The sequence below is a fragment of the Manis javanica genome, chromosome 3 (genome assembly GCF_040802235.1).
Source record: "Manis javanica isolate MJ-LG chromosome 3, MJ_LKY, whole genome shotgun sequence".
Taxonomy (NCBI): domain Eukaryota; kingdom Metazoa; phylum Chordata; class Mammalia; order Pholidota; family Manidae; genus Manis; species Manis javanica.
In genome coordinates, this window is record NC_133158.1 from 172,948,004 (window position 1) to 172,959,345 (window position 11,342).

Below are 11,342 nucleotides of genomic sequence, written 5' to 3' on the forward strand. Positions count from 1 at the left end.
CCTAGCCTGCAAGCTGCCACCCCCACAGAAGCCTCCCATTCACTCCCTTCCCCTTCTTCTCCTACAACAGCCCTTCTCCCTTCCTCCCCAACCATCTCCTCCCCCATCTCACCTCCTCCACCTTCATTCCCTGCAGATTAAGCCTGAGCCTTTCAGCCCCCCTTTAACTAGGTTCCAGGGGCCTCCTCCATCTTTGCCCTCATCACCTGTTTCTCCCCTGCTAGGGACCGCCTTTGTCTTCTCACATGTTTGTAGGGAGAATGGGAAAGCACCTTCCCCCATGTCTGAATGCAGCATGGGAAAGCACAAGCTAGAGAACAACCGGTGCAGTCCTTAGACGTTATCTGTCCACAAAAACATATCTTGCCAAGACTCCTCACTCTGAAAATAGGGAGACCTTGAAGATGTGTAGAAACACCGCCTTGCTTCTAAATATGCCCTTCCCCCACTTGCGGATGTGGCAGGAATGGAAAACAAAGAACATTCTGTTTACGCATTCCATAAGCAATTAACTAGAGCCCTGCTGCAGCTCAGTTAGTAGAGCATGGGACTCTTAATTCAGAGTCATGAGTTCAAGCCCAACTAGAGCGGCAGAAGTAAGCAGCTGAGCTGCTAGCTGGCGACATGTGGGTCCGATTCTATCTTTCTTTATTTTCTTTGCCCCCCTTCTGCACTTCAGGACCTGCTTGACTAGGCACGGCTAGACGGCGTCACTCCCCAACAGACTGAGCCAGAACTCTTCAGTCCCCCTCAGACTCAGTCCCGAGAGCCTCCCAAAATTATCACCCCCCCTCTGGGAGGTAGCAGGATCCGAAGGCATTGTGCGCGTTCACGTCCCTTTCTCCTTAAGAGATTTAGCCCAACTAGAGAAACGCCTAAGTTCCTTTTCCACTGATCCCATGACATACATCAGGGAGTTTCAATAGACCCTCCAGTCTTACAGCCTCACACATCATGACATTTTCATGCTCCTGGCCAATACTCTCCTCCCTGAAGAGCGTAGACAAGTTTGGGACTTCGCCCAAACGCACGCTACCGAAACCCACAAGACTGACCCCACCTATCCCCCTGGCCCCGCTGCTGTCCCTGAACAAGACCCACACTGAGATTATAACACCGCCATGAGTCTCTGCTCTCGAAATATTTTTGCCTCCTGCTTAATAGCAGGTCTGAAAAAGGCAGCTCGTAAAGTAGTCAATTTTCAAAAGCTCCAAGACATAATTCAAAAGAGAGATGAAACCCCCTCCGAGTTCTTAGACAGACTCACTCAAGCCCTATTACAGTATACCAGCCTGGACCCAGAAACACCTGAAGGAAAACATGTCCTTATGACATACTTCCTAGCTCAAAGCTACCCCGACATTAAAGCTAAACTCAAAAAGTTAGAACAGGGCCCCGCTACCCCACAGACTGAGATCCTAACAGTAGCCTTTAAAGTCTTCCATAACCGGAAGGAGGAGAAAGAACGCCGTAAACAAAAGGCTGATCAGGCCAATTTCCAAATGTTGGCCCAGCTGATAAAACCACAACCTGGGCGCCCCTCTACAAACAAGCCCCCCCCAGGAGCTTGTTTCAAGTGTGGAAAAGAGGGACATTGGTCAAGGGCGTGCCCCTCCCCCAGATCTCCTACCACCCCATGCCCCAGATGCCACAAAAAGGGCCACTGGGGGTCTGATTGCCCAACCACCCGAAGGGGAGGCTGGACGAACAACCCCCATCCTAATAAGCCCGCCGTAGTGGGGCTGGCAGAAGAAGATTGACGGGGCCCGGGGGCTTCTCGCCCGACCATTTCCATCACCAAACAAGAGCCCAGGGTTACTTTAACAGTAGACGGTCGCCCCATCTCCTTCCTCCTAGATACAGGAGCCACCTTCTCAGTCTTGCGAGAATACCGGGGCCCTACCACGCCAGCCATTACTCCTATAGTCGGGGTAGGAGGTAAACAGATTTTCCCATTAAACCCACCCCTTTTATGCACAATCCTAGACAGTCCCATACCTTTCTCCCACTCCTTCCTAGTTGTGCCCCAGTGTCCCATCCCTTTACTAGGACGAGACAACCTTTCCCTCCTCCACGTTTCCATAACTATATCCACTCCCACAGCCCCCAGTACTCCCTTTCTGATGGCCCTCATAGCTGACGACCCCCCTCTACCCAATGAAAGCTCTGGTTCTGCCCTCATACACCCTGTAAATCCCAAAGTTTGGGACATTACAAGCCCCTCCGTGGCCCTATGTCCCCCTGCCTCTATCAAATTATGTGACCCCTCTCAGTATATCTGTCAGGCCCAATACCCCCTAACCACTTCAGCCCTCATAGGCCTCCAACCCATCATTCAAGATCTCTTAAACATAAATTACCTCAGACCCACTCACTCCCCATTTAATAACCCCATATTAGCTGTTAAAAAAACCAACGGATCTTTCTGCCTTGTCCAAGACCTTCACCTCATCAACATGGCCGTTGTCCCTATCCATCCCTTAGTTCCAAATCCATACAGCCTTTTATCGCAGATCCCTGCCTCAGCATCCCACTTCTCAGTCCTAGATCTCAAAGACCCATTTTTCTATCCCTCTAGACCCCTGCTCCCATGATTTTTTCATCTTCACCTGGACGGACCCATACACAAGACATTCTAAACAACTCACTTAGACAGTTTTGCCACAAAGCTTCCGAGATAGTCCCCATATTTTTAGACAGGTCCTAGCTCAGGACCTCAAACAGTTTCATCATGATCACTCCAAGTCCACCTTATAATACATAGACAATCTTCTACTCTGCAGTCTCTCGTGGGAACAGTCTCAACTTCACACTGCCTCCCTACTTAACCTTCTAGCTTCCAGAAGTTACCGAGTATCCCCCGTCAAAGCTCAAATCTCTTCCCCTCCTGTCACTTACCTCAGATTCCTTCTATCTCAACAAAGAAAGTCCATTACCATAGACAGAAAATGACTCCTCTCTGACCTGCCCATTCCCAAAACTAAGACAGAAATCCTTTCCTTTCTAGGCCCTTTCTAAGCCTGGCTAGATATTTTAAAACGTAGATCCCTAACTTCTCCCTGCTCCCTGTTGGCAAGAGCCCTATACGACCTCAGTAAGAGCCCCCCCCCTAAAAAACCATTATCCTCCTCACCCCGACACTCCTTCATTAAACTCTGTCAAGCCCTTGTAGAAGCCCCAGCTCTCCATCTTCCTGATTTGTTGAAGCCCTTCTCATTATACATTCATGAGAGGTCCAGTCAAGCTCTAAGAGTCCTAGGCCAATATTATGGCCCATCCTTTGCCCCAGTAGCTTATCTCTCCAAGCAATTAGACCCCACAGTTCGGAGATGGGCCCCCTGCCTACGAGCATTAGCCGCTAGACAGGTCTTGCAGAAGGCAGCTCATAAACTGACATTCAGGGCGCCCCTTACCATTCTGTCCCCACATCACCTAAAAGATCTCTTAACCTACAAAAGTTTATAGACTCCCTCCCTCCAGACTCCTGACCTTACTGTCCTCTTTCCTCCAAAATCCCATTCACCCCTTTGCCATCCATACCCGAATCATGACTTTTTCCTCCTTTACTGCTCTCTCACTTTTTTTCCTCATTCCTATTGTCTTCCCTGCCACCCAGCCTCCTTTGTATGGCGATTCAAAGTCAGACAGACTTACACACAACATCAAACAAAAGTTACTGCCCTCATTGCCACACCAGACTGCCCTCTGAAAAGCTGCTCTGAGCCTTTATACCTCCACTTTCCTCCCTCCACTGAAGTGTTCACTAGCAGCTACCTTTATTCTCCCTACCTCTGCTTCCTCTATGACCAAAAACAAGCCTATTGCAGGCGATGGCCAGACACCTACAGGAGATGTCCCTACTGGTCTTGTGCCATTCACTACATGGGTAACTTCCAGTACCCACAGTATTACTCCTCCAACCGTTTCATGAAGTATCCCAATGGCTCATTCTCCTTATCAATCCCAGATCCCTGGGACTCTTGATGAGCTGCCAGAGTCACAGCCTCAGTTTACTATGGGGGGGGGGGTCCTCGACCCCCCACAGTACCCTTCATATCTCTCAAAAGTATGTTCCCTCTCATTCCCAGATCTCTCAAGTTGCATCAGATAGCAGACATTACGAAAAAGTCATTATCCAAACTCTTGATGGCGCCTCTTCATCTTCTTATCCCCGCCCCTCTTCCCATTTCTCCTACTCTTCATTACAGCTCATTCAGGATACCACCATCTTTCTCAACCACACCCTTAACACCGCCCAACTCCACCCCCCTCCAGTGCACTTCACTGCCTCTCTATCTACACCCCTACCTCCGGCTCTAAGACTTTTATGCAACCGGGACACTTCTTTTGGTGTAATGGCAGTCTTTTCAACTCACTGCCTCTCAACTCCGATACACCCTGCATTCTCATCACCCTAATCCCACAGTTAACACTTTACAGCATGGCAGAATTTCTTGAGCTCCAACCTCCCTTGCCCTCGCGCACAAAAAGAGCTGCTTTCCTTCCCATCATGGTCAGTAGCTCTTTGATCACCTCAGCCATTGGGGCAGGGTTTTCGGGAGAAGCCTTGGGTCACTCTCTATAGGCAGTTAGAGATCTCAACGCCAAACTTGAGGGAGCCCTGACATCCACTGCCTATTCCCTAGCCTCTCTCCAAAGACAGGTCACTTCGCTAGCTAAAGTCACCCTTCAAAACCGGCGGGCCCTAGATCTGCTTACAGCCGAGAAGGGCGGCACCTGCGTCTTCCTCTGGGAAGAGTGCTGCTATTACATCAACGAATCTGGCACTGTAGAAACTGACATCACCAAACTCACTGACCTTGCCTCCAGTCTCCACTCTGCTTCCAATTCCAACCCATTCTCTTCAATACTAACAAACCCCCTCCTCACCTAGCTCTGGCCCATTGCCGGCCCCATAATAATCATTCTTCTTGCCTGTCTCTTCTTACCCTGTATAATAAAGTTCATCAAATCCCAAGTCAGAAAAATCTCTAATCAAGCTTTCAACCAGCTTTTACTCAGGAACTACCAGCTTCTGGCCACAGAAGATCCCTCACCCTCACGTGACCTCCTCACCACACGCTGAGATGGACCCCTCTCTCCACTGGAAACTGTTCCTGGAAACAATGGCCGCAGACGCCTGGCTCCTGACACCCATATCCTCTTGGCCAACCTATGGTTACAGGGAACCTTCATTGATTTCCAAACCTGAAGAAGTCCACATCTACTCATCCTTACTGTGGGGAGTCCTATCAACCCTTTCCTCCCAATCCTCAAGCCCTCACTCCCTTCTCCGCCCCTGTTCAGCAGGAAGCAGCCAGAGAGAAAGCAACGTCCACAACCCCATAGAGGAGAAAGGGGGGAATGAAGGGTCCCCACCAGTAAGATGGCAAACTTCCGGCTTCTCTTCGGGGGTCCTCAGTTCCCGCCGGCGCCACCTGAAGCCCAATCACCTCTCGCCCCCCTCCCAATCCCAGCACCTAGCCAACAGCCACCAGCCCCGTAGAAGTGACACCTCAATCAATTCATGCCCCTTCCTATATAACCCAGCACCTTTCCCTAATAAAGCGGAACTCTCCGGTGAATTGCTGCTATGTGTCGCTCCTTTCCTTTCAAAAACCACAATACAATACCCCCTCACACCCAGGAGAGCTATTCTAAAAACATTAAGAAAACCCAGGTAGCAACAAGAGTTACTGGATCCACCGCACACTGCCAGTGGGATCTGGAGGGCCTTCGCATTTGGAAAACCATGAATTGTGGATCAAGCAGTACCTAAATAATAGAAGCAACTCTTGTCCCTCAGAGCAGAGCTCACACCCCAAAACCACATGCACGGCACTGGGCACGGGGCCCAAAGCTCAGGACTCTTCTAGTTTGCTCAGCTTAATGCCTGATGTCGTCATTGCGCTCCACAGGAACACAGATGGTGCCACCCTCACCATGGAAACACAAACACACAGAGGAAAACACCCACCACCACATTGCTCCAGACGTGCCACCATCTAGAAATGAACACAGTTCACATTTTGTACAATGTATTTCCTATTCTTACTGGGCTTACTCATATACACAACACATTTTAAAACTGGGCCTTATGATATATAGTTTTATAACCTGTTTACAACTAGATATATTGTGAATGTGTTTTCTCTTTTACAACAGTTAAAATAATTGCACAGTAGGGAGAAAACAATTACACATATTTATTGAAGAAATACACAATTTCTTTCCAGAGATGTCATTCTCTTTATGCCTTGGAGAAAGGGGGTATCCTCCTCTGACAGTCACAGGAATATAAATTTGCTCTTCACCTTAGCTTAACTTGTTTCTCTGTGGCCATTTCATTGTCAGTCAAGTAATCCACTTTATTTTTCCCATCTCTCCCATTTGCTTCCTCCCCCTTTTCTGCCTGTCTCCCTGGTGCACACCTACTTCATCACTCCTGCAGCCCACACCACTAGCGTCTGCCCTGTCCCCTCGCTCCCCCTACAGACGTGTCCCTTCCTTTTCTTTTCAAGATACTGTCTTAATTGGTTTTTCTCAGCTCTACTCAAAGCTTTATCATCAGCCCACATAGGAGTAATCTTTAATAATCTTAAGACAGTATTCAGTGGTTTCAAGGAAAATATCAATAAGCCCTTGGAGAGCTGCACGTATCAAGAAATGTAACACTTGGGCACAATGTAGATATGGTGAACTACTTTTTAGTAGTTGTTTTTGGATATGGCAGGACAGAGAAAGCAGCTGGTACTTCAAGGAAATGTTAGGGACCTATTCACTACTATGGAAATCTATTCACTGTTTCAAGGCAACTAACAAATGATTAGGACATCTGAGCGACAGCCTTCACAGGTCGGGATGTTTGCCTGACAATGGTGCCTGCAAACATCCATTAATGGAAACTTTGTACAGCGAGGCAGAAGCCAGCTAGCATCAGAGGGGTGCATGCGGACAGTGGTAATTCTGGCGTCCTGGAAGCTGCGAGGTGCTCGTCCATCACATGGCCACCTGGAAGGCAGGGACACTCAGTCATTAAAAGAAATCCCTCTGGCAGCTGATTCTGCTGCCACACATGTGGCACATCTGCACCAGCCACAATTAGTCTGGGGACCAACATTTGTACTTAGGGGACCAACACTAGCCTCAATTACATAGAATTCAGACTCCCCTAAAAATACACTTCCAAAGTTGCCATGGGCATACTGCTAACTTGGTCTTCCCTAGATATGTGCTCACACCTGATCATCTACCCCAGCCAGTGACACCTTCGATTGCAGGGGTGCAGCAGAATGTGGTTCGGCTCTGATGATAAGGACACAGCACATTTTAGGCTTTCAGCAAGAAAACATGGTCCCCACCCTTCTACACCAAATGCCTATGCTGGGCCTGCTACCCAGGATGCAAATGGGAAAGATGCAATCCTGGTGTGGGTTGGGTGGCAGTTCCATCTTGTACTCAAGTGGAGCACTTGCTTTCATGTATTTTGTGGACTTGAACATTTTCAATTTCTAACATCCACAGGGGAAGAACTAATGAGAAGCCTCTGCACTTGGGTGGACCTATAAATCTGGCTCAGCTCGGGGTGGAAGGAGAAGTCTCTTCTCCTGTTCTCTGCCCCTTCTTGTCACTGCTTTCCTCAAATCAACAGACATCAGTAAGGTAAAAGGGTTCTGAGCTCAGTCACCGGGTGATGATCTGTCTGGGGAAGGAGGGGCAGGGGAGGAGGGGTCTGCTCAGGGCCTTTTCAAACCTATAAAGCAGCTCCTAAGGGACGGGAGTGGGGTCGGGCCTCTGGCGAAATGTAAGGCCACCAGTTGGAGGTGGGTACCGCTGATCTGCTGTGGGGTGGGTGCTAACCGAGCTGCCCCGGAGCCTGCCTGAGACTCCCTGTCCAAGGAAGGGAACTCCAGGGAGCATCTCTCTGTGTTTAAGAGGCTAAGCCTTCTCGTTTCTTTTCCTAGATAGACGTTCACATACTACAAAATGCCTAACAGACCTGAAATAACTCTCCATCTGAAAGCGGCATGGCCGCTGACCCTTCTGAGGGAGTAAACATCAAGGGTGCCACGGTGACCATCCCATGTGGGGTCCTTGGTGCTTTCATAAGCAGAACTTGGGCTGCTGGGATCTAGCAAGTCATGAGGTAAGAGGAGAGACCCTTTTAACTAAGTGCCAACCATTAGCTTGCAAGGGCAGGAGGGGAGTGTCCGCTTACCACAGCCCGGCAGAAATGTCTGAGGAAGGCAGCGAAGCCAGCCGCGCCAGCACTTACACATGGAACACTTCCTGGGCAGCCAGGTGTCGTGGGGCACAGACCCGCAGTTCCTGGCAGTGAGCAGATCAGGTGATGCACATGTGCTCTAAGTCCCCACATCTCTTGCCCTCTCCTCCCTCCACCCCCTGAATGGCTTACTCTTTGCGCAGGTCATGCTCACAGTTCCGCCCATAGAAGGTGGGGGGGCAGGCACAAAAGGAGCCCAGCATGCAAGTCCCCCCATTCAGACAGCAGGTCTTGTTTAGCTGCCTGCCTGAAATGTAAGAGGCGGGGGGACTGAGAAGCTGAGCTCCTGTAAGCAAAGGTCAATACAGCGCTACAGACCTCATCTTCCCAGAGTGTGTGTAAATGTCTAGAAACATAACCTTCACAGAGTAAGACTCTGTTGTTCAGTGCTCCTGTTGCTACTTGGGCCTCTGAGCAGAGTAATCTTTTTCACACGCAGGCCAGTGATGGTTCCTAAAGCCCTGGCATGAAGTGTCATCAGGCGAGGGACACTGGGCTCCAGGGAGGTGAGTACCGGATGCATCTCCCCTCCACAACGCAACCCAGCCCGACCCAGCTCAGCTGCCAGAATTAGGTGGCCACTCTTTCAGGTGAAAGAGTCACTAACATACTTGGGACACACAGGAGGAACTGGGGAGTGACGCATGCGTCAGCTCTAAGGCAGGTAGGGCTTACTGTCCTGGACTCCCGTGGACGGCACCAACTGGGAAGGTCGATGGTGAGCCGCGGTTTCCTCCAGGGTCGGAAGGCTGCCGCCACCTCTGACGGGAGGCCGTGCAAGTTCACGGTGGCCCAGCCCTGGAGGGCAAAATCAACTCGGTATTTCAGGCCAATGAAATTGCTACAGATCAAAAGAATAAAAAGTCTCTCACCAGCGGCCACTTGAAATTCAAAAGCCTTGGAAATGGCCACGATCAAAATCACACTAGAAAAGGAAATCAGACAGTGGTTAGTTAGCAAGACAAAGCAAATAAAACCCTTTGAATGAGCACCTGGGTCTTTTCCTCACAAGGACAAGACCACCACAGAGCACTAGGGGGAGATTGGAGACCTCCACCTTCCTTTTTTTCTACTTCCTTTGTAAATGGCTAATTCATGTATGTAACAACAAAAAGAAAAGCAATGAGGAAAAAGGCTACCTAATATCCAACTCTTTTCAATATCTACTGTTACTTCGTAGGCTTTGGCCTCATATACACATTAATTTTAAGTAGGTATAAATCTTGTATTTTTCTATTTCAGCTAGCATACATTTTTCTCCAGCTGCTTCCAAAGAATTTAAAAGTGATTGCAAGACATTCTATGTAGATGATGAATCACATTTTACCAACAATTTCATTTAAATAAGTAATTTAAGAAATTTTCAGGTTAAAAAAAATTCCCATTATTCTTACTGGTTTTACAGGTAAGGTATCGATCTGTTTATACCTTTAAACTTCTTATATTTAAACCACATAATTCGGCTTAATACTGATCTTTTCTTACACAAGAATAGGAAAACACCTGTCATTTCAGAGGCAGAGCCCGTTAACTGGATGGAAACGTTAAAAGCCAATGGCAAAGATGGGTGTAACTAGGTGTGAAGTTCCAGGCTCAGGAAAAAGAGCAGCACTGCTGGCAGCCTTTTAAGGTGTGAGCAAGATGAAATCAGGCAACAGTGAGATGTAGAACACTCTCTCCTAAGCTGGCAACCTCTTAGTAATCAGAAGTTCACATTCAAGATTGGTTCCTACCTGGAAGAGAAGCGCTCCATCTTCCTGCAGTCCATAATAGCGCCCAACAATTCAGGGGGAAAATGTTAGCATGGCATCAATTCACAGTCAATGCCAAAACACCCAAAGGAAAACACATTTCCTGAAGAAAAATATAATTTTAAAAAGAAAAATAACCCCGATGAGAAGTATGCATTCCCCAGCAGGTTTTGGGAGAACCAGGAGCCAGGACGCAGACTCCGTCCTAACGAACACCTTGACCTTCTTAGCCAGGGACTCGGCTTTCCGGGGGATTCTCCTTCCTCAACAACACGTCCTGGCCTGGGGGGAAGGGCCCTCAGGTGGGCGGGAGGCGGAGACCCACGCGCATCACAATGCCTAAACTTGCTGGGGGTGGAGGTGAGCGGGGGTTGGGGGGGGGGGGGGCGTAGAGTGGCTGAAACAAAGGCCGAATGGAGGAGGCGGAGTCTTGTAAAATTGGTAAACTAGCCGTAATGTCTCTATCAGTAGTTGCGGGGGTAAAAATACCAGACTTACTCTTTTGGAAAGGAAAAAAAAAAACAAAAACGACGTCAATTACTCTGCGCAGTGGATGATTCCAGGTGGGAGGATCGGTGGAAAGTAATTGCTTTATTGAGGAAACCCGAAACAGCACATGTGGGTCTCTCAAGCCGTTTGATAATTTACTGCCAAATTTTACTTATTGAAATTTGCTTTCATCTTTGTTTCTCCAAGAAAGGTGTTGGGAGCCGCCTGTTTTGCCCTGGGCACTGTCAGAGGGCCAGAAAGGGTGTGAGTGAGTCGCCGTCGGTGGGGAGGCAGGTGCGTGGGGAGAAAGGTTAGGAAGCTCGCAATCGAGATCCACGTTCAGGAGGGGCCCCTGAGGTGTTCTCGGCCTGGTTGGTGTTGAGTGAGTGTAAATTCCAGGCGGACCCGAATTGCCAGCCGCGGCTGGAAGGACGCGGGAGCCGGCGTCGGGTGCCGGGCCGGGGAGGGCGGCTGGGATGTGCGGGGCTGAGCAGGCGGCTGCGCCTCCCCGCCCACGGCTGCTGAGGATCGGCCGCCCGGGTTCCTCAGTCGGAGGAGAGTCAGGCCTGCGCCCAGAAGGAGGCTAGAAGCACGGCAGTTCGGCCTGGGAGGCTGTTCCCGCCTCGCCACTGGGTCCCACTTGGATTTTATCGGTCTCCCAGCGTTCACAGTGCCTCCCGACCCCCAGCGGAATGAGCGCCCAGATGCAGATGTGTCCCATGCCCCTCTGAAGGCGCGTATCTGGTGGCTGCCCTGCAGTCGGAGAGGTGCATCCCTAAGCCGGAATCCTCCACCGAACGACTCGGTGCTCCAGGTAC

At 49.6% G+C, this 11,342-nt stretch overlaps 1 protein-coding gene across 2 annotated transcripts; it reads right to left on the reverse strand.

Moving 5' to 3' along the window:
* Positions 1 to 6,191: 6,191 nt before the first annotated feature.
* LOC140848229 (protein Cripto-like) lies at positions 6,192 to 10,373 on the reverse strand. 2 transcript variants are annotated; one of them, XM_073230441.1, is made up of 7 exons: positions 10,174 to 10,373; positions 10,018 to 10,041; positions 9,157 to 9,209; positions 8,960 to 9,082; positions 8,417 to 8,531; positions 8,219 to 8,328; positions 6,192 to 7,011 (listed from the first exon to the last, which is right to left on the reverse strand). In XM_073230441.1, the coding sequence occupies exons 2-7, from the start codon at positions 10,035 to 10,037 to the stop codon at positions 6,896 to 6,898; spliced, it is 537 nt and encodes a 178-aa protein (XP_073086542.1). In that variant the 5' UTR covers positions 10,038 to 10,041; positions 10,174 to 10,373; the 3' UTR covers positions 6,192 to 6,895. The 2 variants fall into 2 exon arrangements, with proteins under 2 accessions (XP_073086542.1, XP_073086541.1); XM_073230440.1 differs by having other exon boundaries at positions 10,018 to 10,373.
* Between the last annotated feature and the right edge of the window lie 969 nt (positions 10,374 to 11,342).

What these genes read in the sequence shown, in the direction of transcription:
- LOC140848229 (XM_073230440.1), bottom strand. Translation starts at nt 10,052, where the DNA reads ATGGACTGCAGGAAGATGGAGCGCTTCTCTTCCAG. An exon ending in GTCCACGGGAGTCCAGGACA is followed by an intron (nt 8,532 to 8,959) that starts GTAAGCCCTACC and finishes CTTACATTTCAG; the next exon opens with GCAGGCAGCTAAACAAGACC. An exon ending in GAGCATGACCTGCGCAAAGA is followed by an intron (nt 8,329 to 8,416) that starts GTAAGCCATTCA and finishes GCTCACTGCCAG; the next exon opens with GAACTGCGGGTCTGTGCCCC.